This window comes from Phoca vitulina, unplaced genomic scaffold (genome assembly GCF_004348235.1).
Source record: "Phoca vitulina isolate PV1807 unplaced genomic scaffold, GSC_HSeal_1.0 scaffold43, whole genome shotgun sequence".
Taxonomy (NCBI): Eukaryota; Metazoa; Chordata; class Mammalia; order Carnivora; family Phocidae; genus Phoca; species Phoca vitulina.
Window position 1 is genome coordinate 12,202,412 of NW_022589746.1, and position 27,037 is coordinate 12,229,448.

Below are 27,037 nucleotides of genomic sequence, written 5' to 3' on the forward strand. Positions count from 1 at the left end.
GTGGAATGTTCTCCTGAACAGAGCTAACGTCTCACGCATCCTGTGAACGTCTCTCCTGCGTCTTGTCCTCTCTCCCCAGCCTCCCCCAGAGGTTTGCCACTCAGGAGCGCAGCTCACTCACTCCTAGGAGTTGAGCCTGTTTGGCCAGTAATTCCCAAGGGGCGTTTGACTTTAAGTCTCCGAGCCCTTAAAGGAATCAGCCTATTCCTTCCTGCTTCTGTATCTCCGACTTCTTAGGGAAGAATCAGAGGCTGAAACTGTGGAGGATGATTTATTAATTGAGAAATGAGATCACTAAAATTTGGGCAACATGCCCCAGTAACAGGGCCTTCAGCCAGATGTGTGAGGCACTGGGAAACCTTGCTGCTGAATTTGACCTTGAGACACAGTCTGTCCTTCTGTTGTGTACAGTTGTCCTTTACTGTTAAACATAAGTTTGGGGTTTTTACTTACATTTTTTTTTCCTCCTTTCCTTCTTAACATGTCCCCCTCATGTTTGTATGTATATACACATATACACATGCATTCACATGGGATTTCCATGACATTGCAAGGTGGAAAGCAGCAACAAAGCCTGTCCTTGGGAACTTTCTGATTTTTAAAATAGTAAATAATGTTGTCTCCCCATTTAGAATTGGACTTTCAAGCCACGGACTAGGAAAAATCCCTGGGGAGTCTCTGCCTTTGTGTCAGACTTCACTGCAAAACAGGCATCCCTTGTTTTCGGAAAGCATGATAAGGAGTACGCTAACCTTACAGGCTTGGTGAGGGCTCCTCATGCGTGGCTGAGGTGTAGCCCCCACGGGGCCTGACACGTGTGGCTGAGCTCTGTCAGGACATCGTGAGCCCCCGACAGAGAAGAAGGTCAGGGAACAGGGTTGTAGAATTTCCAAGTCCATCAGGGGTCCTCTAGCACTGTGACTTAGACCTGCGGTCACAGGTGCCACAAACTCAACTTGTCCCCAGCTGAGTCACCAGCTTTGTCCCCCTCGTGTGCGGGCAGTGGCTTTTCCTAGAAACCTACAACGTCTCCTTTCCTTCCACACCGAGAGCCACTACGTTTTGTCCTTCTGACTTCAGGTTCTTTACGTCTTTCCATTCCCGCGTAGCGATGGATGCTGGGGGCTCTGAGCGACGCCCCGTTCCTTAGCGTGGATTCAGGCTCCTTGGTAGTCTGGCCCTGGTCTGTCCCCACCTCCTCTCTTAACTGCTCGGCTCGTTTCCCGGGAACACTCCAAGCTCATGTCCCGGTGCTTTTGACTTATGGTGGATGGTCTCCCTCAGTGCTAGGGTGTAAGTTCCTCCAGGGAAAAGACTCAATCCTGTGTGTCATTCATCTTTCTGCCCCACCGCCTGGTACAGAGGCTGCCAGATAGAAAGTGCTCATTTAAAATTCATTTGTTCCTTCGCCTTCTCTTTACTGAGCAACCTACCAGGTGCCGGGCACCGTTCCCGACCCCGGGGTGCTGCAGTGACTTCTCACGGAGCTTGCATTCCGGCCACGGTGAAGCAGGCAGTCAGCGAATGAATGGATAATGCCAGCTGTTGTTCGGGGAAATGGAGAGAACTGGAGCAGTGTTGGGGATCGTGGGGAAGGGGTGGTGTTTGATACAGTGCCTAGAAAAGTCCTTTGAGAGGTGACCGTTGAGCAGGCACCATGAGTCCAGATGAGGGGGCACCTTGCACATGTGTCGGGCGGGAGCTGTCCACACAGGGGACACGGCAAGTGCAGAGGCTCCGAGGCTCCCCTGGGGAAAAGCCAAGGGCATGTGTGGCCCACCGAGTTTGACGAGGCGGTGACACGGGAGGTCAGCAGGGTGTGGGCGGCGGGCACGCGCCAGGGCTGTGAGGGCCACGGATAAAGGGCTGGAATAGTGTTCCAAGGGTGGTGATGGGTCGTCAGAGGAGAGCGATAGGAGCGGGTCTGTACTGTAGAAGACCGCTCTGGCCACAGTATAGACACGGGTGAGCAAGAGCGGATGGGGGAGCCGGTCTGGCCGCCATTGCAGTCGCCCGGATGGACGATGGCTGCGCCTTGACCTGACGTTTGAGCACGTCTCGTGCTAGGGCGGTGGGAAGGGATGGGCTCTTTCTAGAAGCCCTGGCTTCCATTGAATTTAGGGTTCCTTATGTTTTCTAGCCAGAGGGCTAGCTTCTGTTGCGGAATTTCTTGTACGAGGTTTTTGGGTCTCTCTGTGAATCCCTGAATTATATATGGAATTGAATGAGAAGATCGAATTCACGAATTTGGGAGCTTTGACAACCTTGCTGGGATATATTTAATTTCAGAGCAAAGTCCAGTCACATGTCTATCCCAGCAGGTGTTTTCTACTGTGGCTTCTCTTGGATAAGATACTTGCCTAAAAGGAGTAGCGCAGGTCTTTTGGGGTTGGGGGTGGGGATGGTTTAAGAATGAATGAAGTATTGCAGGATGTGTTGGCCCATTGGTGGAGAAAAGATGGGAAGAAGAAAAGGAGCCACAGGATAGTTGGGATATGGAGTGGAGTGGCAAGAGCTGAGTGGTGGAGGCACTTGGGGCCTGGGGTAGAACAGTCCGGCATAATCTGTGGCAAGGACTTACAGAGACCACAGCCATCGGGTAGGTTCTTGGAAAGTCCATGGCGTGCCCAAAGGGAAGGAGGAGCAGAAGAAGGGAAGTGGTGCCAGCAGACCCGACTTCAGACCTGCCATGACCTCTCTGTCGAGAAGGGTTTTCTGGGGCCGTGCTCCTCCACGGGAAGGAGGAGGTGCAGGTTCCCCGCGTGGCTTTTCCGGGATGACGCTCTGCGAGCACGGACGTGGGTCTCTAGGTGGGTTTTACGTTCAGAGTGGGTTTTACGTTCAGAGACCACTTTGGAAAAGACTTGTTTTGTATTTTATCCTTCAAGAAACGCTCTGGCGTTGAGGGCCTGTGTTATCAGGAGGGTCTCTGCCACCGTAAGAAAGAGTCTACAGCAACACCTCTCCTCTGCGAGAGGGATCTCATTTCCCAAAACAGTCCTTGTGCTGATGGGTAGCCGCTGCTGTCAGAGGAGGACTCGATTTATTTTGGTTTGTGTCTCACCCCACGGGCTGGACTGTGCACTAACATTTCTCTTTCATTTTACCCCATTTTAATTCTATTACTGCTGTTGTTCACATTAAACGGATTGGATCAAGGTGCTTCTCTCTCTCCTCTTCTGATCCCCAAGGCAGTTTGTGACACAGTTACTGTCAACATTGTCCCCATTGTTTTTAGGTCTTTGATGGATGCGTTTAAGTTCTTCAAAGCCCTGGATGCAGAGCATTTCATAGGGAGCTGGTCTCCCCACTTTCCTGTGCAGTAGAGGTCATCTTTCAAGCTCTGGAGGAGCCTTTTCTTAGGGCTCTTGCCTTTATTCAGAATTGGCCTCACGCTAAGGACCACAAGGCTAGTCTGTCGTGGGATGTCAGGGCATCTTTACGTTTAGTTGTTGATTGAGAGTTACTGAAGATGATGCAGCAGTGAGCACAGCCAAGCGTGAAGGTTATCTTCTGGCGGGTCTCTCTGCAGCCTTTGGGGGCAACGCGGCTCCTTATTTAATTGGCCGGTCAGCTGTCGTATTCCTCACCAGCAGTAAAGCAAGACGAGAGCACAGGGACCCCCCCTTCTTCTTAGTTTGCACTCGTGCTGCGTCCTGGACGTGCCGACTCCGTCTCTTTCCTTCTGTACCTTTCCATCCACGTTGTCCACAGTCATCATCACCCTGTTCCAGTGGCAGATCCCAAACCTGTTGAGTAACAGGAACTGGGTTTTGCATGCACTCTGTCCTCTAACCCGGTCAGTCCCTAAAATACGCGATGGCTCCCTCCCCTTTCTCAGCAAAGGTCACGGAGACTCCCAAGAAGCGGTTGACTTGCCTCAGGTCTCACAGGGAATGACTTGGAGATTGGAGGGTCTTTGGTATAAAGCCAGTCTAGAAGTGCCTGGCATCTCCGGCGCCAGCGAATGTGGTGGCATGTGTTGGCGTTCGTAGGACAGACAGACTGAAAACGGATCCGGTCAGTGTTCAGTGATAAGGTTTATATGTCACATCCCACCATATGGGAGACGTGCACACTTGCCCCCGGATGGGTCTGCCGGCCCCGCGAGCTGTCCCATCATGCTGTTCCACCGTAGTTTGTAGAAAATGCACCTGGCACTGTCCCAGCTGTGTGCTGTCCTGTGACCTCCCAGGTACGGCCCTGTCACCCTCGCTCTGGGAAATCCCCTCGACCCCAACCTCAGCCACACTTTTCCCCTGAGGACTGCTGACCAGGAGCGCCCAACCTTATTTTCTTCCTTTCTGTTTTCTCTCCTCTTTGATTCTGACCCGCCAGCCATCTGGCCTGGGATCCTGTTTCCTTTCCTTCCCTGGGGCCCTTCCCTGTCCCATTATCTTCCCCTATGACCCTGACCTCCTGGGCTTCTGCGGGCCCCTGCCTCACCTCCTTCTCCCAGGGCATGACTTGGAGAGGAAGGAGCATCACTCTGGGAGCTGGGTGATGGACTCAGTCCCCTGCTCGGCCTCACTTCTCATTCCCACGGTAGCTGAGAGGTGGGCTCCTCTTATTTCCTCATTTTTACCAGGTTGCATCTCAAGACCCAAATGCTAGTCTAGGTCCCAGGAATTGTAGGGAAACTAGATTGACCCTGTGGAGCTCCCTAAATTCAGGAATCACAGCAATTTAGGTTTTTAAGTTAACATAAACATTGTTAAGAAACTTTTTAACCGAGACTCAGGATAAAGGGGGAGAGAGCAAACATAAAGGTACATACAGACAATACATTACCATTTTCATGTGTTAATTTTTATTTATAACACCAGAGAAAATGAAGTCCCAGCAGCTTGCCGGTAGGCAGATTAGAAGAGAAACAAAAAGGAAACAAGTTACCTGTCATGTTGCCAGACATAAATAATGGATTTGTTACCCTTTCGATATTTTTCTGTGTGTGCTCAGATATGTATAATCTATATATGAGTGTGGTTTTTGTATTGTTTTGTTTTGTTTTTTAAGTGCGGAGCCTGATGCGGGGCTCGAACACACGACCCTGAGATCACGACCTGAGCCGAGCTAAGAGTCGGACAATTAACCGACTAAGCCACCCAGGCGCCCCTCTACGAGTGTGTTTTTAGACAGTATTATATTTGCCTTCTACTTTCTAGCATGCCCGGGGATGGCCTCCATTAGGGCAGATCTGATGTAGAAGTCATCACGTCTGTCGCCCACCAGCCCGTCCGCATTGTGACGGCGGCAGCCACGCACTCACGTGGTAAATCCTACTGGTGTCAGATCACCCGACTGCATCCTTGGCACCCTCCTGCTGCCTGGGCCGTCCCACCACACGCCCTCTTAGGATGTGGCATCCCTGCCCTTCCTTGCTCTCAGGCCAGACCTCCTGGTTTCATTCTTGAGATCCAGGGCGTGTTAATCCCTCCTGTCCTGGCCACCTTTGTTGCTGCCCTCGGTCTCCCACTGTCCTCTCTCAGCCAGGCTGGGCAAGAGCCTCCTGCCAGTCGCTCTGCCACTTGTCAGCTCGGCAGAACACATGCGTCACGCTCAGAGTAGGTTGGCGGATGTCCCTCCGCAGCGCGTGCAGCTTGAAGGCCAGGATGCTGGGGGTGACCAGGGAGATCCTACTGGATCCCCCATTGCCGAGCACTCTGCTCCCCACCCCTGCTGCTCAGCAGACCCCCGCACATGCTAGCCTCTGTCTGGAATCTTCCCCCGGTGAAACTCTCACTCAGTTTTACCATTCAATGCCTATCTAACACGCTCTGTATTTACTTACTTATCTTGATGATTGTCTGCCTCCTCCTTCCAGAATACAAGCACCACAAGGCAGGCTCTGTGACCATTGTGTTCACTGCTGTATTCCCAGCGCCCACAATAATGCCTAGCGCATGTCTTCTTACTACGTGAATAAAGAAGTCCTGATGGCAGCTAGCCTCTCTTGAGTGTTACACTATGCTGGTAACTGGGCCTAAAATTCAGTAAGTGTTATAGCCACTGCTGCTGATATATATGCTTATTATGGTTTTAGAAAGTCTGTGTGAAAATGAGAGGGTGTCACTTTCAGGGTTAATCCCTTAGCCCCTGAGCAAACAGTCGCTGTTGAGTTCCACTAGCCGTAAGTGAAACAGCCCCTTCTGAGAAGGGGATTCACGGTGGTAAGTTTTGACGAAGAAAAGGTCTGGGTGTACATATACGTATATGCATCATATATGTATACATACAGCTCTTTATGTAAAATTGGGTGTACCGTATATTATTTGCATTATGTATATACATATAGATATCTGCATGTGCTGTATGTATGTAGCACACGCGCATTTATATGCACATGTATATACATACACACGTGTTCATTTTTGTTAATAGCCTGAAATAGTAACAAGACGCAACTCATTCTGTTTTCTACGTATGTATGTAGCAGTTTCGTAGTTTCTGAAAGCCGCTTGACTTTAATTCTTCATAACTGTTTCAAGTAGATCATATTGTTGTTGTCTTTCCTATCTTGGAGAGTAAAATTTGTTCTTGATGTTATGATCTCTATTTAATCCGGGAAATGATATATATTTTTTTAAAAAGTAGGTTGACTGGGGACAGTTTTATAAAGTGATCTGTTCTTTGCAGATTCCCTAAACCAGTGTGGACCATTTTCTGCACTTAATTGATGATTGTGTTATACTGCAGATCTTTTACATGGGGCTTAGAAAGAAAAATCTAAGCCATTACCTTTTTTCCCCCTTTACCTTGACAAGTTCATTCGTGAAAAGAGCAGCTAATTGAAAGTCTGGACACCAAGGGCCTGTTGTGGTTCTCATTGACTGACTCTGGCCCCAGGCTAGTCCTTAAAACTCTTTACACCCTAATTTTTCCATCTGTAAAATGGGACAATAGTAGATGCTAAGTAGGAACGTGGTTAAAATAATTAGTACCAAAGATGTAAAATCTCTTTGAGTTGGCTTTTTAAAAGGCAGAAAGGCGCTCTGCGTGTACAGACACGTCTGGGCTGGGTCCAGGGGCATGTCTCATTCTTCTGATTCACAGACGGTGCCCTCCGCCCTGTGTAGCGCACCCAGGAAACATTACAAGAGTTCTAGAACCCCCCAGGGGAGATGCATGTTCACTCTTTGTTCTGTAACATTTATTCCTTCCCTTTTGTTTATTTCACAAACCTTTCCTTGGAATCTCCTCTCCTAAAGTACTGAATTAAGCCTGGGTTTTCAGGGCCCTCCGGCTGGAGCAGTTGAGACCTGGGTGAGCGCAGCGAGGACACGGGGAAGGAGGATGGAGGACCTGGTCCCCAGATGCCAGGGGTTTGCAATCCCGCTGGGATGAATGCAGCGATCTTAGCAAGTGTTTTAAATTTTACTGTACGTGCTGAAAGGCTGCAGAGCGAGCATCAGTGCCAATTAATTCTGGCCGATCCATGGAAGAGTTTAAAGGAGAAACATTTATGGAAAGAAGCAGGAAGGGCCTGTCGGAGGGAGTCAAGAAGCAATGCTCTGAGGCACAGAACTGCGTGGTGGCGGCCGGCGGTACCAGTACCATCGGGAGGCTCACTGGGACTACAAGATGAGTACAGCGGGGCTGTGTTCAAGAGCTTCCTCTGACAGGAGGGATGAGACCCTCTGTTGCTCATGGTGGTACCAGTGGCACAATTAAAAACACCGTAAAGTTGAACCACAGTCCAAAGTGATTTGGAGGATGAAGTGGGTCTGTCCATTTGGGGACATCTGGAAGGCTTCATGTAGAAGTGGTATTTGGGGTGGATGGGGAGGAGTATAGCAGACAGGATCATGGGAGAGGCCAAGGCAAGAGATTTAGGGCAAAAGCAAGAAGCTAGGATTTGAGAGAATAATGAGTGGCTTCTTTTGCCCGGGGCAGTGGGCTTTATGTCTGAAGATAAGATGGGTGAGGTAGCTGTGTGGTCGGGTTGAGGGGAGTTTGAACTCAGTAGGGCAGTTGTCATAATCCAGAGAATCCAAGGGCTCATAGCAAGGAAGTAAAGGGAGGAGAACAAATTTAAAAACTCTCTGGGGTGAACTTCATCAGAATACGGGCATGGCGTGGGGTGGTGGTGGGAAAGAGATTAAACTAGAAGTCTGAGATAGAACGCACCAGGGAACTTCTTCAGAGTCCGATCTCTGAGACCTGAGTGACAGGCAGTGTCTTGGGAATCCAGGTCCTACCTAAGGCAGGAGGGACTTCGAAGCGTAGATTCTAAGAGCACCAACAGCACTGGACTGAGCTTCGATCTGGAGGACGTTGCAGAGAGCAGTGGGAGAGGAGGTAGAGAGAGGTGGGCCCGCTCCTCCAGGGCCTCCTGGGCTTGGTAAAGGATTTGGATTCTATTTAAAGTGTGTTTGGCGGGGCGCATGGGTGGCTTAGTCGTTAAGCATCTGCCTTCGGCTCAGGTCATGATCCCAGAGTCCTGGGATTGAGGCCCGTGTTGGGCTCCCTGCTTGTGTTCCCTCTCTAGCTGTCTCTCTGTCAAATAAATAAATAAAATCTTTTATATAAAAGAAAAGTATTTGGCAATCATTGAAGGGTTTTTTTTTTTTTTAAGATCTTATTTATTTATTTGATAGAGCATGAGCAGGGGGAGGGGCGGAGGGAGAGGAAGAAGCAGAGTCCCCACTGAGCAGGGCTCATTTTCAGGACCCTGAGATCATGACCTGAGCCAAAGGCAGATGCTTAACCAACTGAGCCAGCCAGGCGCCCCCATTGAAGGGTTTCAAAGGACATAATCTGTTTGTCTGTTTCCAAAAACTGATTCTGGTGGGTCCGTGTGGAATGGATTTTAGGGAGGCACAGGTGGGACAGCAGGTGGAAGAAGGAGAGGTCCAGGCGAGATAGAACGCTGAGATGTGGCTACGTAAACATTGGGGCTGTAAGCATAGCTGGGCACAGTCTGCAAATAGTGATGGAAAGTGGGTGCGTTTCGTGTTAGAGATCTAGAAGGATTTGTTTCAGTACTCTCATAGTTAGCACGGTTATTAAAGTATTATCAAAATTCTTAATTTGGGGAGTTCTGGTCCATATGAAATATGACATAAAACACTAACAGTGAAAAGTCTGAGTTAAGTAGTTTTTTTTTTTTTTTTTAAGATTCTATTTATTTATGTGAGAAAGAGAGCACATGCATGTGAACAGGGGGCTGCAGAGGGAGAGAGAATCCCGAACAGACTCTGCACTGAGCATGGAGACTGACACAGGGCTCCATCTCACGACCCTGAGATCATGACCTGAGCTGAAACCAAGAGTCGACGCTTAACCGACTGCGCCACCAGGCACCCCTGAGTTAAATAGATTTTTAAACATAACTTAAATGTGTTAGGATATCAGCTCATCTCTAAGCACACACGGTGTCGTCTCAGGTAAAATTGGGATTTCTTACACAATCCAACACCATTTCCTGAGTCTTTCTGTGTTGTGTGATATACTTAAATGTCAGCTTGCACTCGGAACCTCAGTTTTCCCATCTGTGAAACAAGGATCACATTGCATTGCAGGTTGCTTTAGGAACTAAATGGCACAGTGCTTGGCATATAGAGAGATTTGGCAAAACCCTATAGTCGCTGTTAATAACAGCCTGGAAAAACACCTTGGTATCATTTCTTTGATTCATAAGGAAGAGGCGAGGCATCCTTTGGTGAGGAAGCAAATTTCCAAGGAAATTAATCAAGCTGGCCCAAGTCACCACGTGAGCCTTTGTTAAAGGTAGAGCTAGCACCCGTGTGGTGATGAGCTCCCCGTGCCTGGTCCGCGCCGCGCATCCTGCCGTAGCTGGTCCAGGACCTGACTCAGGCCCTAGCTTCCGTGACTGCGCCAGAGCTGTGGGTCTCCCTGACTCTGTTCCCTCTTGTTTGTTGCCTCTGGGTTTGGGATTATTGCTTCCTTCTGTCGCTGTGTGTCAGGGCCTGTTTGTATGCCAAGGCCAGGAGCTTCCATACAGAGCTTGCAGACCAGGTCTGAGCTTGAGAGAATTGCTGTGTGTTTTCTGGCTGTGGATTCGTTGCAAGAGACAACTTGTGGGAAGCCAAAGAACTTTCCAGTACTTCAATTTTACACGGTAGTGTGTTAATGTCTTTCACCACTTCTTTTCTTTAGAATTTTAGACCATTGTGCCAGATGCCAAAAACAATGTACTACTGCTAATTTTGGTGGTATTTAATCAGGTTTTGAGCACTTTCTCCTTTTCAAATAAGGATGTTAAAAAGTTTAATAAAGTCACCTGTTCTGACCATAATATGCTCTTCTAGCAAGTCTTCAATAGTTATCTATAAAATAGTAACACTTTTATTCATGTTTCCTTATAATCATTTTTAACAAAGAAGGATTTTCTTTTCTCTCAGGAAAAGTGGTAAGAGCCCGTTAACCAAATCCTTGAGAGACAAATAGATAACTGAGGCCAAATGCAAGTGTCCACGAGGTCACGGCCATTAGGCAGTGTAGGCGGCTGGGGAGCAGGCTTCTTTGCTGTGTGAGAGATGACCCCACGTGAGGAGAGCACCATTGTGGTTTTAAGAATTACAGCAGCGTCTTATTCTTGGCATTCGCTTCATCTCTCGTAGTATCTCATTAACACTTCTGTGGCTTTTTGTTGCCTTGTTACATTTTTAACCACTTCAGACTTTTTTTTAAAAAACATGTCTTGAACTTTTATCATCCCAATTTTAGTATATGTGCTGCTGGGGCGAGCACATACATCTTGAACTTTTAAACCTCTGAGTGGAGTAAAAATTCTAATGTGTGAAACTCTTTGATGAAGGAAATTAGTGCCTTAAGTGCATACAATTCTTTGAAACACTTTTATAACCTGCTTTTTAAAGCTTGTGCAAGGAGATCCTGGTTTAACATTATATATTGAAGCTATTCTAAGATTAATTTTTAAAAGATTAAGTAAATGCCAAAGATTAGATTCTTACACCCACTTTCAATTTATCACCTTGTTAATATTGATGAAGTTACATGATAAAGTCATTTGACTTTTTCACTTCAAGTCAAAGAGTAATTGTGGCTGAATCTTCAGTGTTTGTTACTTTAAAAATTTTTTTTGTAATCTTAATTGTAATCTCTACCCAAGTGGACTGATAGTGGTCACCTTGTTTGTCTTTCCCCAAAGAGATAAACAGATCTAGATAAACGTAACAACTTTCTGTCTTAGCTCTTTCTTGTGTAGTTCAAGTGAAATTGCAAATAATTTGTTTGTTTGGGCAGGAGGGCTAGAGAGGGCATTTCCTTCTGAAGAAAGATGACCCTTCCATCTCACAATGGAAAATTCACTTTGGTATTTCGAGTATTCTTGGTCAGACATTTATAGGGTTAGTATTATTCTCTAGCATTGTTCCTCTTTATATTGTTTTCCTGTGCTTTTTTTAAAGGTTGTTTTTTTATTTATTTGAGAAAGAGAGCGCATGAGTGCAAGATGGGGGAGGGTCAGAAGGAGAAGCAGACTCCTCGCTGAGCAGGGAGCCTGATGCAGGGCTCGATCCCAGGACCCTGGGATCCTGACCTGAGCCGAAGGCAGCAGCTTAACCGACTGAGCCACCCAGGAGCCCCTGTTTTATTGTGCTTTTTGTCATACTCAAAATTAAAGGCACATACCTTTATAAGACAGCTGTATGCTGAATAAATTCTTGTCCTCAGAGGTGGCGTGCACAGCTTTACTAAGAGAGAGTAATACTGCCTCTGTGGGGAGCAAGTCTGACCCAGTTTCTGAAATCTGGGTGTGCAGGCAACACACCGGGCTCTAGCCATACATCCTAAGTAACCCAGAATGAAATGCCAGTAGGGTTGTATGCGTTATGAGAAAAAATTTCTTTTTTAAGATTTTATTTATTTATTTGAGACCGAGACCGAGCCAGCATGGGGTGGGGGAGGGGCAGAGGCAGAGGGAGAAGCAGGCTTCCCACGGAGCAAGGAGCCCGATATGGGGCTCGATCCCAGGACCCCGGGATCATGACCTGAGCCGAAGGCCCTCGCTTCACCGACTGAGCCACCCAGCCAATAAAAAAGACACGTTACTTTGTTCCTCTTGTCAAAACAAAAAACGCAGATGATACCGGTTCTCTTCCAAAGACACACTTTAGTAGGAATGTCCGTTCTGCATAAGAATAGAACTACGCTATAAATTATAGAGTAAATGTTTAGTATCTGAGAGGAAAGCCTGCCCACTGTTTCTAAGATTTTTTTGTGTATTGAACTTAGGTTGCCCCAGGCCAAGGAAACATTTGAAGTCCTCGCAGTTGAGAAAGAGGAGCCCTCAGGACTGTGATTCTGGCCTGTGGAAGAACAGGGTAGGAGTAGAAAGGGAGGGAACATTTTTGTCCAAGGATACAGTAGACTAGTACAACTTAATCTAATTAAAGTTAACCGATGTGGAACTTGAGGCTAGGCGAAGTTCCCAAGCTCAATATACTTGTTCACGTGTGTGTATCAGATAGTTTCATTAGAATGACTCATCAGCTTGAAATGGAAAAGATTTCTAATTCTTGCTTATTTTGTGACTCATCCACGTAACCTGGACTTTTGAGGTTGGGGCTGTCCATACATGATGTCTAATGTTGTTGTCCCCGGTTTACGGATTCAGAAACTTGAGGGTCCTCTGTCAGTGGCCTGTCCCACGGCCACAGAGTTTGCACGTGGAGAGAGGTGGGGGGTCAGATGCTGTTAACCAGACGGGCTCTTTTCTTGACATCATACTTTCTCAGAGGGAGATCAGCTAGGAGAGTCCGTACAATTGTTCCGTGTCCTTGACTCATTCAAGGTCAGAAAACTTGTGAATTCTCACTTTAATGCCATTTTCGTATTCGGAGCATCCTCCCTTTTTTTTTTTTTTTTTAAAGATTTTATTTATTTGACAGAGAGAGACACAGTGAGAGAGGGAACACAAGCAGGGGGAGTGGGAGAAGGAGAAGCAGGCTTCCCGCTGAGCAGGGAGCCTGATGTGGGGCTCGATCCCAGGACCCTGGGACCATGACCTGAGCCGAAGGCAGACGCTCAATGACTGAGCCACCCAGGTGCCCTGGAGCATCCTCCCTTTTTATGACGGAAAACACACTCTACTCTCTAATTGTTTAAGCACAGGTACGGATGAATCAGAATGGGCCCCACTTACCCAGCAGGTGAACATCAGCTCAGGTGTAAGGCCTCAGGAAGCCTCGTTAGCAGCAACGGAGAGCCCTTTACCCTCCTTTGGCCAGTTCACATTAAGAGAATCAAAAACCACCACCTCATTCTCAAAATCCTTACGTCAGTCTACTGTAAGCTTTGGTTAGAACGTTCTTATTTCAAGGTCTCGAGCAATTTGGGGGTTGGTATGGTTGTCAGGTCACGGGAAAGCTCGCTGCATGTGCAGACTGTCACGACTGAGTGCCCTGTTTTTGCCTTCCTCTAGGTCCATCATCAGCAGGAGGTTCTTCTGCATAGTCGGCACGCTGTACCTGTACCGTTGTATCACGATGTACGTGACCACCCTCCCGGTGCCCGGCATGCATTTCAACTGCTCTCCGAAGGTAAACCTTTGCTCACTGGGATCGCCCTTCTTGTCTGTCTGTCGTCTTGCCCGGTGGTCCTCTGACTCAGGCCGGAGGTGACCGTTGCCTGAGGATATCGTCAAAGCCCCGCATCCTTATCCAGGAACGTTACTAAGCAATACGTCAGGGCGCCCCCCCCCGCCCCCTTCTCAGAATCTCCAAGCCCGCCAGTGTTCCCCAGCTCAGAGCATACGTGTCTAGTTAGTGTGCTGGAAGCGGTGAGGCTCTGTGTGTGGGTGTAGCTCTCTGGTTTCCTGCCACAAGTTTAAAATACCATTCACTCCCTTGACACAGATCCAAGAGCTTTCAGGTGCTTTTTCCCTCTCTTGGATGGAAAGTGTCGCTTCCAGTGGTATGTTTCCCTTCTTTCTGTTACTCCCTGCAATGGTGATCTGTAAGGGCAAGAGACACCGTCTGTGTCCCCTTGCACCGTCTGCCCACCCAAGCAGGGTCACTCTTCCCTGGAGGCACATTTTGCCCTGTTGATCTTCCCTAGTAGCACAGAGACCTTTCTTTAAAATAAACTCTATTCCTCTCCCATTGGCTCTGTTTTTCCATCAGGTTCACAAAATACTCCTGACCCTCTAACCTTTACCTTACGATGCTTCCACCTAGGGAGACCACTGGAACTTCTGACATAATTAGCAGAAGACTCAGTTTTTACAATGTTTGCCGGCCACAAAGCTCTAATGCAGTAAGAATGAGAAGAGGCTGGCTTCCTTGGCTAGGTTGGGAGGCTACAGCAGATGCCGTGGTGCCCTTGCAGTCATTTCTTTGCGTCGCACTTGCATCGGTAAAACCCCCATGTGCTTTCGATTCCATCCTCTTTCACTTTTGTTCTTTCCAGAAGAGTCTTCTCTGCTAGAACTGGGAAAGAGAGCGGAAAAATTCACCAGGGTTTCAAAGTGGTGTCTTCATCATTTGAAATTCTGGACGCCGCTAGGTTACTGGCTTCACCGCGTCCCCTTCCTTCTTAGACTGAGGTGTGCACTCAGGAAGGTAGCTGGTTCCCTGCTTCTCTCTGTTTTGGCTTCAGACTCTTCACTGAACTCTGGAGAAGCCGCCATAAAGAATGAGTGGTCCCATCGTCCCTGTCAGCAGCCTCCTACCCCACCCTGCACCTTCCATCTTGTTACGTCCTCCTCCAGAGAAGCCAGCCTCACGGCTTCTCCAGCCTCTGTGAAAGCTCTCGAGCGCTGCCTGTGGTTCCTGGGTTAGAGGAAATCTCTTATTATCAGTGAGGGTCCAGTGATGTGGACTCTTGGCGGGAGCCTGGCGTGATCAGCAGTGTGTTCTCAGTAGTAGGCGGACAGTTTAGGATATTTGCCCAAGTTTAGTGGAGCTTCTTAAAGTCTGTGCATGGGGAAATTTATTCACCAGGGAACACGGCATGCCGGGCCAAGCCCACAGTCATGGATGCGACGTGGAGGGGTTGTGCTGTGTAGACGTTCTCCCTGCTCTGGTCCCACCCCCAGAACCTCTCTCTGCCACTCCATCCAATTGCTGGCAAGCTCGAGCTTGGTTAGCATTGGCGCTCAGAGAGTCCGCCTGAGTCATCAGCAAATCCAGCCAAGGTCCCGTGGCTATAAATAGTTGTGGTTTTTCTTGGTAAAGACAGAGGTCACAGCAGGAACTGTGCAAAAAAAAAAAAAAAAAACAACCCAGCCCAAATGTGCCACTCATATATGGTTTTGCCAGAAATCCCGACTGGGGCCATCCTTCCATGACGGTCATTTGGAAATTGGGATTTTTTTTAAGTAAAGGAACACAGGAGGGGATGAAACGTAAGCACAGCTTAGCAAAAATAATTAGTTAAGGACTCGTTAAGGCTAATTACTTCTTTTGTAAAACAGCCTCTTGGAGGAAAGGATTCAGAAAACAATTTACATTCTGAAAATTTTCATACGTTATCTCCCAGAGTAGAGAAGCTCATAATGGAACCTCCGTATACCCAACACCCAGATCCCGTAATTATCAAGACTTGGCTGCATTTGCTTCATCACATTTTTTTTTTTTTTGAAGTATTTTTAAACAAATGTCAGACAATGTCATTTGATGGCTATATGCTTTAGTATGCATCTGAAAATTTTGGACATTTTATGGATAACTTTAATGCTGTTGGTATAGTGAACATGATCAATGGTAATTTTTTGGTATTGGCAGTTATCAGTTCATGGAATATCTTGATTGTCTTAAAAATGCCTTTTTTAAAAAATGGTTTGTATAAATTAGGAGCCAACATCTTTACATTTAGTTGCTGTGTCTCTTAAGTCTCTAATTCTAGGCAGTCCTTTCTCCCTTTTTTACCCCCCTGCCATCCGTAACTCGTAGAGATCAGATGGGTTATTCTGTGGAATAGCCCACGTTCTGGATTTATCCGTTTGATTCGTTGTCATGTCGATTAGCCTTTTTCTCTGCTCCATTTCTTTCCCTAAATAGAAAGTGGGCTCTGGAGACTTGATTCAGTTTGGTCTCACCTCTGTGGGCAGGAAGACTCCACAGGTAGGATGATTTCTGAAGCTGGACGGAAGAGTCCAGGGAGGCCATGGAGGCTGGTGCTGCCCCTGGCCTGGTGGCCCAAGCCCAAGGAATCCAATGGCCGGTCCAGGCTAGCTCGCCACCCTGGGAGCCGTGTCAGTGGGAGAAGGGGCGCCGGAGAGGGGTCCCAGAGGCCAGCATGGCTGCTTACAGTCCAGCCCGGGGCTCATCGGTCAGGACTGAAAGGATCCTCACTAAGAGTCATCCAGTCTAGTGGCTCCATTTGGGGTCTCCCCAGAGCAGCCTCCCCTGAACCATGCACAGCGAGGGGGCTTCTCAGCCCTTAAAAATACAGGCCGAGTCGTAGGAAGAACGGAGGTCGGAGGCAGCATGGGCTTGCACCCCCGCGGCCCCACCCTGTGGCACTTGTGTTTACTTCTCAGGGCCTCTGGGCCTTGATGGGCAGCATGGCGCAGAGGACGCTTTCTGGGTCTGTCCTAAGGAGCTCTGAGAGTGAGTGGCGGTGACACATCAGGGGCTCTGTGGGTACAAAATTCCACACGGAGGCAAGAAGAGAAGCTGGTGTCATGACCATGCTCTCTCCCCTACGTCTGACCTGTCCGGTGACCGTTCATTTCCCAGGCCTGCGTGAGACACTTTGTTTACCGTACACTGTGAACTTGGTTCTGCCATCCTGTTAGGCCCCATCGTTGGCCAGCTTAATTCTTCCCTTCAGGCCAGTACTCACTCCCTGTGGCTTCTAAGAAAAGCGGTCCAGCAGGTCTGCAGTAATTACGAAATTGTTCCCATTGTTCATTCATTTGATGGCGGCGTGCGCTTCACCCGACAAGATGTCATGGTTGTGGGAAATGAGGAGGAAGGAGAGTGGGCCTCCCAGCAGGTGCCCCTGCCACAGAGAGGAGCCACGGGGAAGCTGGTGTGTTCAGTTCCCAGCGGAGTTTCTGGGCCGCGCTTGTCCTATAGCCTGGTGGAAGCGGGATGGGCTTCCAGCCGAGGCTGCCGAGCGTCTGATGCTGGGAGTAGCCTGTTCAGCTCAGCAAAGTGTCTCTGCAAGGAGCATGCGGGCAAACCAGAACCCCCCTCTTGTCATCTTGGTCCCACTGTTCAGGATTCAGTTTAAAAAAAACCCCAAAACTGTGCAGAAATATTTGAAAATTCTTTAGTGTTCTTACCTTCCTGTAAGAAAGTTTTTTCTAACTGTTGTAGCAAACTCCAAAAGGAGGGAAAAAAAGAAACAACCTACCCTGGGCCCCCGATCCAGACAGCCGAAGGCCGAAGGAGGAAGTAACTTGCTGTTTTCGACTCTCATCTTAGTAGTTGCGGGAGTTAATCCGTGACTCCGTGGCTCCAAGATTTGCACACCTTGGAAAAGAGGGGGCTTAATTGGAGCGGGGACGCTGCACTCTGTGACACAGTGTTTTCAGTGGTGTGGTCCTTCTGCGCGGGGAAGAGCCCCCTGGTGGACAAGGGCTGTGTTTGCGTGGCTTGGGGGGTAAGGGCTCGGTGGGACAAAGTACAGAGTCAGGACAGAAGGGCCTTCGGAGCTGCTCCTGCTGTCAGTCATGCTGAGTCACAGGCACGGCAGAGGTCAGAGCCCCTCCTGCACCCCGCAGCTGAGCGGTGCTGCTCCCAAGGCGAAGGGCCCGCGCTCTTGGGGACCCCACGACCTTTCGGGTGTGTTCTCACGCTCCCGGGGGGCAGCGTGGGTGTGGCAGGCCGCCCTCCACGCTGACCGCTCTTGGTGGTGTGATTAGCTCCCGCCAACCTTACCAGCATCTCTGGTACCAAACAGCTTCACGTCGTTCCATTCGAGTGTGTGGAATCCAGATTGTCCATGCCTGATTTTACCTCATTTTCTGCTCGCCTCCCCTCCCCCCCCAGTTTCTTACCATCAGTGTAACCTGCCTTTTTGTTTGTTCTCACTTTTAACTGTTTCTTGCAGATAACTTCCAGAGCCTTCCCCATCCCGAAGCTCTTCTTCACCTTCCTCTGTCTCTCTCCACGATTCTCTTCCTTTTTCAGGGACAAAAAAAGAAAAAATAGAAATGTGCTAAATTATTTTTTTTCTCTCTTAAAAAGATTATTTTTTCCATTTTAAAGAAACTATACTTTTATAGATACACTGAAAAAATACAAAAAGAGGAAAATTTTTACCATCACTCCTGGCCCTATTTACTGTTGATGTTTCTATATATTAGTCCTTTATGTATATTTGTTTTACACATCTCTGATCGTGCTTTCTGTATAGTTATTCCTATTTCCTTATAGTTTAAGCTTGATATGTGCAGTTTTACATGATTTTATAAACCTTAAACTTTCTAAATGGTTTTTTGTCATTGTTTTGTTTTCCTAAATCTCAGGCTCCACACCCAGCCCAGAGCCCAATACGGGGCTTGATCTCACGACCCTGAGATCATGACCTGAGCGGAGATCAAGAGTCGGATGCTTAACCGACCGAGCCACCCGGGCGCCCCCTAAATGATTTTATTGAAGGGCCATCACCAGGGAGACTCGCTCTCCTGGATTGTGAGGCAGGGAGACTGTAGATGATACACAAGCAGGTCGATTGTTTCCTGAACAAGCATTTCTAGAGAACCTTCCCTGTGTGGGGTAAATTTTGAGGACCCACAGATCGATACCATGGGTGTCCCCCTGCTGGGCACCGGATGCCGTGACAGTCATGTAACCCAGCAGATTGCTCTGACTTGCTGAGTCCTGCCCGTGGCAGTGTGTGGCGGCCCCAGAAAGTGGCAAACCCCGCTGGGTGTCGACTGTGCCGAGGGGATGCTGTCTGAGTCAGGTCTCAGCGGGACGAGTGGGAGTTCGCCAGGTGGATTCGAGGAGCAGAAGAGCTGGGAGAACAGGAAAGGTGTCGAGGGGGCTGGGGGAAGGGGGTGACCCAGGGCGCGGCACCCAGTGGCGAGTGGCCAGAGCTAAAGCCAGAGAGGCACATGTGGGCCAACTCGAAGGGGTCTTGTCACCCTTTTAAGGAATTAGGCTGCAGGAAGCCGGGAACGGTAGGAGGAGGAGGAGTATGAAGGGGTCACATGTGTCCCTCAGAAGGATCCCCGCACATTACAGGAAGGACGCTGTTTGGGAGGGAGGATGGAGGACCCATAGTGACGCCAAATCCTGTGTCCCCGCTCCCTGCCAGGTGTGATCCCCGTTGCCCTGTTTGCATTCAGTCCTCCCGAGGGAGCGGGGGGAGATGCGGTCGGTTCAGGGACGCTCGGCCGGCCCATTGCCTCCCAGGTACCACCGGTTCTTAAGCAGAGAGGCAAGGAGCTGGGCTGCGTCTCTGTTGTGTGCAGGAGGGAGGCAGGTGAGGCCGCACTGGTGTGGTGGTGTGGACCGGGCAGAGAGGGCCATGTCTGGGGGGCGTGGGGAAGGGGACAGAGGTTTTCAATACGGCCACAGCCATCTGGTGTGAAGAGGTGACCGGAGTCAGAAAGCGTCCAGTAGGCATTCCAAGGAGTCTCCGTGAAGCATTATCCATTGTGTCACCGTGCAGGCGGGTGGTCGGTGGGACTCGCATCCTGAGAGACGGGTGCAGAGCTGCATGGACACTACAGGCCAGGGCGTTCATTCAGAAGCCATATTTCCTGCTGGAGAGGTTCCCACTGGCCAGGTTTGAGATCATTGGAGTGTGCCAATGAAAGAATGGCAATAATTCATAAAAAAACCTTTTAAAAATTAGTGTTAAGGGCGAAAAAGGTCAGCCCCTAGATGGAAAAGTAATGTTAGAAATAGAAAATCACCATTTGGAGTGACTCCAGAAGTAATTCTAGCAGGAACCAAGAGTGGGTCCCAAGGCCACTAGTGAAAGGTTGGGGGCATCATATTACATACGTTAAGAACAACACAGATTGCTGATTGATTATACAGGGGCAGAGGTGTGTGTTTAGTGGCAAAGTCTGGCAGGCATTCCCACAGCCAAGTGACCAAACCAGTCACAGGACAAAGTAGGTATCAGATGCTCTTCGATACGATGTGCTAAGGAGGACACACCAGTTCTGTAATATTCCTGCCAATCACATTCAACTTGACTGAGCACAAAGAAACAATCCAATAAAACCAAATGGAGGGACATTCTATAAAGAAACTAGACTGGGGTGCCTGGGTGGCTCAGTCGTTAAGCATCTGCCTTCGGCTCAGGTCATGATCCCAGGGTCCTGGGATCGAGCCCCACATCGGGCTCCCTGCTCGGCGGGGAGCCTGCTTCTCCCTCTCCCACTCCCCTGCTTGTGCTCCTGCTCTCGCTATCTCTCTCTCTGTCAAATAAATAAAATCTTTAAAAAAAAAAAAAAGAAACTAGACTGGACTCTTCAAAAATATCAGTGTCCTAAATACAAAGACTGAGAAACAGAAAAATTAAGACTACGTCACATAGCCTCGAGATGTGTCCCCTGGCTGGACCCTGGATCCGGGGCGTAGACGCTGTAAAGGACGTGCTGAGACCTTCAGGAGCCTGAGTGAGGATGTCTGTAAACTGTGATCCTCTTGCCTCCTTGTTACACATTTAGGAGTGTGGCGATGGAAGACAGTGTCCTTGCTTCTACGTATGGGGTGAAGCATCCTGGTATATCCAACTTGTTCTCACGTGGTCCAGGAGAGAAGAGAGGGAGGAAGAAGCAAATGTGGCAAAATGCTGATAATTGATGAGTCTAAGAGAAGGGTCTGGGGGTTTCATTATTCAGATGATCCCTGCCCACGGTGGCCCCACTTAACGCGTTTTTGAGTCTACCATTCTGGGAAAGCAATGCGCATTCGGTACAAACCATGCTTTAGATTTCGTGATTTGGCTCATTTCCTGGGCTAGCGATCCGTTCTGGTGAGGCTGGAGCCGCAGTGCCCGGGCAGTGACTGTGCTCCTCACTTGGGCGCCGTACTCAGTATGATACATGAGACAGTCAGCGCTTGGTCGTAAAGTGGGCTTTGCGTCACATGGTTTTGCGCAACCGTGTTGGGCATGTTAAAGTCAGCAAGGCCATGAGGTGAGGTGGGTTGATTATAGTCAATGCATTTTTGACATAGGATATTTTCAACTCACTATAGGTTTATTGGACTGTGACACCATCATAAGTCACAGAGGAAGATCTGTACTCTGTAGATCTAGAAGTTCCCTAACAAAACTCTGAGGGAATTTTTTTTTAAATTTTTACTTCACGAACAGGTAGTGCGAAAGGATCTCTCAACACTTAAAGCAAAGATAATTTTGTTAAAAGGTAATCATGCCTTTCTGAAATGCTAGATTTCTTTAATGGGACAAGTAAGAACATGGATGAATGGAAATGCATAGCTGACTTTGAGATTTCATGAAGCTTTGGTAAGTCTCCTTACTAGAGGCTGTGAAAAAAATTAAAGTTTTGACTGGGGGGAAGGGAGGCTGAGGTTGGGGATTAGTGCTTGATTGCTGATAATTATAGCGATAACCCTTCCCCCAAAAGAAAGAAGAATGGATGGATACATTTGATAACAGAGAGGTGCAGAGAGCCAAATCCTTCGGAGCTTAGTGGAGGGAAAAGTCTTTTTTAAAGTTGTATATATGAGTTCTAAGAGGATGTACGTACTGAACTCTCTCTGCTTAAGAGCAGTTGAGGTGGATACGGTATTTGTGGATGAGGCAAAATCTTCCCAGGAATGAGGCAGTTCCCACGTGGAGGAGTTGTTCAGAAAAGTCTCTTGTGACCACGGACGAGAATCCGTGAGGGCTGCGTGTTCGAGGAGCACGCCCCGGATTTCACGTGCTCGGTGCCAGGCATGGAGTTCTCCCTGAAGGGCTTGGGGGTTGGGGTGCTGCCTTACGCTGGGTTAGCACTTTATAATGTCTGTGGTCACTTCCTCCAGAGATCATCTCACTTCAGGCGATGAGGGCTGAGGGCAAGGAAAGGTGGTTCTTGCCATCCTACAGATGAGAGACATCTGCAGCTAGAAAGGACAGAGCGTTTGTCCTGAGCACCCCAGATGCTTCACCCTGACCTGGGGCTTGGGTTGGGTGTGGGTTCATCGTTGCTCCCGTGAAAGCAGACTCGGAGACATTTGGAGCATCACTCCGACACGGCACAGTACAAAGCAAGGGGAGTGAAAGTTAAGTCGAAAACACCTTGTTTGAGAAGGCAGAAAATGTACAATCGGTGTGTGAAAGAGTTCCGTGAAAATAACTTCTCTAGAAATGGGGAAGTTTGATTTAAAAGGAAAACAACACTCGGGAATAAAGGATCGTTCGTGAACCCGGGTGTGCACCTGCATCTAAATGCCGTGTGTGAGCTGGGTGGGATTTGGTGAGAACACCTGCAGCCTGGAGGTAGTGTTCGGCCCCCGTCACTTGGGGAGACGTTTGCAACAACAGCAGGCTCTCTGTCGGGGTGCAGGGGCTGCAGACTTGCTTGGGTGAGAGGAAGAATCTGGACCTGATCCCCCGACTCACGGTGCGAAACAGAAGGAGCCTCTCTGTTGATTTGCTTCTCTCTCAAATGGCCATCATAACGGCCGCTCCAGCCACCTGACAGCCTTGGGAGGAGAGGACGAGATAATTAATGGGAAAGCTCTGTTGAACAGGCTGGAGTCTCTGTACCAACGAAAGCTGATGTTTTCTTCCGTACGACCGCCGGGCCGCTGCCCTTCCACTGCCCGGTCAGGTGGGAGTAAGGAGGCCTGAGAGCCGGTGAGGGCACAGGTGTGTCGGGTGGGAGTAAGGAGGCCTGAGAGCCGGTGAGGGCACAGGTGTGCAGTGACGAGGCCGCTGCRCCCCCCAGAGCGTCCTCGAGCTTGTAAACACACGGCCTGTCCCTGTGAGGGCCTCAGGGTCACACGGAAGGGCATCTTCCTGACTCGTGTTAGTTCTTACGTACCCGTCATCAGTTCAGAGGGCCGGATGCCAGGCAAAATTCGGGGGGTGGCAAAGTCCTGCTGCTGTGGGAGTTGAAGATGAGGGGTGACCGCAGTGTATAGTGTGTGCTTCTCAGCGGCAGGCTGCCCGGCGCGTGATCGACACAGGGTTCCACGGATCCTTCTGCCCCTCGACGCCGGGTTCCTCAGCGGGTGTGGACTGTGGTCTGTGGGTTTCAGAGCAGCTCTCTGGGCATGGCCTAGATAGATGAGAGTGAGTTTTCTGTGTAGCAGTGAGACTGTTCTTCAGCAATAAGACAAAATGTTCCTTGCCCTGGTGGTAGTAGGTAGATTCATTGAATGAATGAATGAATGTGTACTTTGAGAGATGTCTGGGGCATGATAGCAGGACATTAACTCTGTGAGGTATGAGGCTGCTCAAGGAAAAGTTACTTTATATATATCCATCTTTATATATATATATAATTTTTTTTTTTTTAATAAACCGAAGGCTCCCCAGTTTCTAACTGTTCTAGAGTGGTCCGTGTTGTTAAGCCTCTCCTTCCCGGCCTTGTTCTTGCTTAAGCGATTTGTCCAGTTTACTTAATTTCTTAGCCGTTCATTAGATATTGAAGAAAATTGCTTGATTTTTACCAAAAACTGACTTTTCTGTGTCCTTAGGAGACCATAACTCACATGGTGGTATAGATGTGAGAGCTCCTATCACAGCTTTGTAGTGTCCACTGAGAACGTGATCACGTGAATGCCCCCCCCCCCAATATCTCTGCTTTCAAAAATGAACAATCAAAAGCCTGCTAATGGGGGGGGGGGATTATAGCCCATTCCTTGGAGGAAGCACACTCCATGCTGTTTCCCACTGAATGCAAGTCAAACAGTAGGCAGAATGTATGGAGTGGTGTTTAGAGGATACTAAAAGATAGTAGCAGGCACATTGGGGAAGGAAACCAAAATGAGAAGTGTGAGAGATAAGCCAAGAGTTTCCTGTTTGTTCTTCCCCTTTGTCCTGCCTGCGCTCCAAGGCAACCTAAATCCCAGAAGTGCAGACTTCCAAGACAGTACCTCTCTTTCCAGCCCAAGGAGCGGGAATGGAAGTCCCTTTGGGACAGAGACTGGGAGAAATCCTACCAACTTCCATGCAAACCCTGTTAACATGTGGAATGTACATTCTAGACTTTTTTTTAAAAAGCATAGTTAATTATACCAAATGTTTTGTGTTGTCCTCAAGAGGAGAAAATGTTTATGATATAAACTTACTGCACAGGCATTGTGAACTTACTTTTTCATGATTTATTAAGCAATAATAGGGGTGCCTGGATGGCTCAGTCAGTTAAGCATCTGCCTTTGGCTCCTAGTCATGATCCCGGGGTCCTGGGATCGAGCCCCACATTGGACTCCCCACTCAGTGGGGAGTCTGCCTCTCCCTCTGCCCTGCCCCTTCTGCTTGTGCACTCTCACTCTCTCAAATGAAAAATAAAAAATCTTAAAAAACCCCAAAAACTATAGCCTAGTTCAGTGCATTTGAATCCCTGTCGTGTGAGTCCAATGCATCCCCTCAGATTCTGGTTCAGTACATCCCAGAGTTATTTACAGGGACTCCTGGTGTTTTCAGAAGGGGCGGGGCCTGGGCTTTGAATAGCAAGGGAACAGCTAGTTAATACCCATTCCTGGGTAGATTGTTTCCAGTTTGTTGCTTTTATAAATAATATTACAGTGTTTGTACATAAAGCTTTCTTTCCTATTTGGGGTCATTTCTTTGAGGTAGACTTCTAGGTCACAGGCCGTGCTGTTGAGATTGCTGGTCAGTGTTGATGATGAGTTTTGCAGGGGATTTTGCCGATCGTAATAAAGCCGTGACCCCCCCCCCCCCAGGCTGTAGGTGAGGGGCTTGAGGGTTAGACTGGTCCAGCCCCCTGGGGTCACACAGCGAGGTGGCAGAGGCCTCACCTGTCCGCTCCCCTGTGCCCCTGGCAGCCGCATCCAGCGTGTCCCCTCCTCCTAAGGGAGCCACTTAGAGGAGGTGGGCGACCCTGTGCCTGCCGCCCTCCCCGGCAGCCGACTCCTGTTAGCTTTGCTAACTTGGCAGGGGAACAGTGAGCTCCTGTTAACGTCCGTTTGTACTTCTGTTTGTTCGACACGGTCTCTACCTCCAGTTGCTCATATCCTTTGTCCGCTGATAAATTTTGTTTCCCACCTGGTCTGATTTACTTGATTGACAGGTGCAGTGCACAGGAAAAAGATGGTAATTTGTTTCTGCTTAATTGTTTTGCGATTTGTCTTGTACTTTGTTTGCTTTTTTAAACATAATTAAAATTTTTTACGTGGCCATAACCATCTGTCTTCTTTTCCCGCTTCCCACTAAAGCTTAAAGAGACTGTGCCCCTCGCAGAGATTTGACCGACGTGGAAAGATAGTTTTAAAAGAAAGCTTAGGAGTTTAAGGGCACTCGTAAGGAATGCAGCATTGATTTCTGGTTATTTTTTTTTCTCGATGCTATGTTTACCTTGTAATTTCTCCCTCCTCCCTACACGCACAGGTTCCCCATGAATATTTTCATGCTAAAACGGTAGGGCAAATTATGGGGTGATGGTGCCTGAGAATAGGATTTCTAGTGTAAAAAACAGAGTTTTAGAAGGACAATCTGAAATAATATAAAATGAAAAGCTACCTAAGTTTTTTTGCCGTCATTTTCTTCTTTATCCATTGTTATACTAGAACTGGACCAAACTTTCAATTTAAACCTTTAAAAAAATTTTTATCATGTATATACATGTATACAATTGAAAATATGAAATGGTTCTGCAGAAGCTGTTACGAAAAACATTAGCCCCCCAACCCTGACCCAACTCCAGCCTACGTCCCTAACTCACTTTCAGCTCTTTTAACTGAATCTGGTGGTGTTCACCTTCCTATCTTTTCACTTTTTACAGGTGTGTGTGTGTGTGTGTGTGTGTGTGTGTGTGTAAGTGACATGGCAGTTCTGTTTATTTTTCTGATGGAATCTTAGTGACGTCTTACAAGGAAGGCCAGGACTAAGGGTCCTCAGTGCCCCAGCCCCAGTTCTGTGCCTTTTCTGCCCCACCCTGTCCCACCACAGGCCGTCACACTTCCTGTCCCCTCTTCCCAGTCTAGTTTTCTGTTCTGATTTAACTCCATACTCAGTGCTTACATTATGAGTTTGTAAATGCCCTTCGTAGCCAACCCACATCATTTCCTGTGATTACTTTTCTGCACAGTATTTTGTTTCCTGTAGAGTTAGTGATTGCCTTGCTTTTTGCTTTCCTACCTGTCTGTGCGCACACACATTCGTCCCCATGTGGTGACTCTTTATTCAGGGCTGTCGGAGGCAGTGGGCTCTGTTGGAGGCACCTCCTCCAGGGCGACCCTCCCGCACGCCTACCCACCCCCTGCACTGTCCGCGCTCACAGCCCCTGGGCCCTCCCTTCGTTGGCGTCCTGGCGGGTCCCATCTCCTTTTTTCTGCATTTACTCCTTTGCTTTACAGAGCATATCCTTGTAATTCCCTGAAAACAAGAGTACATAGGTGGTAAATATTGTGAAATCTTGTGTATGTGAAAATGGCTTTAGTTTATCCTTTACTGTAGGGCCAGTTAGTAATATGGCTGGGTATAGGATTCTAAGTTGGAAATCATTTTCCCACAGAATTTGGAGGCATTCTTCCAAAGCCTTCTGTTTTCCAGTATTGTTTTTGAAAAAGCCTGAGTCTTGATCCTTTGTATGAAGCTTGTTTCTAATTTCTGGAGGCGTTGGGGTCTCCTGCTATGTAGGTCTGTTTTCTTCTGTTGAGCTGCATGTTCAGTGACCTTCTGAATGTGAAAATCCATACCCTCTCTGTGGTGTGTTCAACCTGCCATCCTTAAGTAGAAATCTGGATACATTTTTTTTAAAGGGAGATTGTAATAGAACATGTATTTCCCGAAGCCTGGAATATCATCGGTGAGATGCTGAAAAGGATCATGTTGATTAAATTGGGCAACTAATCAGAACTTCAAAATGTGCTGACAAGCATAAAATACAGACAGGCACACATTTTGTTTGACAGAGCAAATAAGAATTGCAGTGAGTGAGTTGTTTAAACCACTTACGAGTCCAGTGTGTGGCCCAGATGTGTGTCAGAGATGGGTA

At 48.2% G+C, this 27,037-nt stretch overlaps 1 protein-coding gene across 18 annotated transcripts in view; it reads left to right on the top strand.

Moving 5' to 3' along the window:
- The window catches only part of SGMS1 (sphingomyelin synthase 1), a 271,961-nt gene that overhangs the window by 236,504 nt on the left and 8,420 nt on the right, over positions 1-27,037 (top strand). For all 18 annotated transcript variants that reach the window (XM_032430253.1, XM_032430252.1, XM_032430257.1 and 15 more), the window contains one exon: positions 13,409-13,526. In XM_032430253.1, the coding sequence (XP_032286144.1) occupies positions 13,409-13,526 (118 nt within the window). The remainder of the gene's footprint in view (positions 1-13,408; positions 13,527-27,037) is intronic.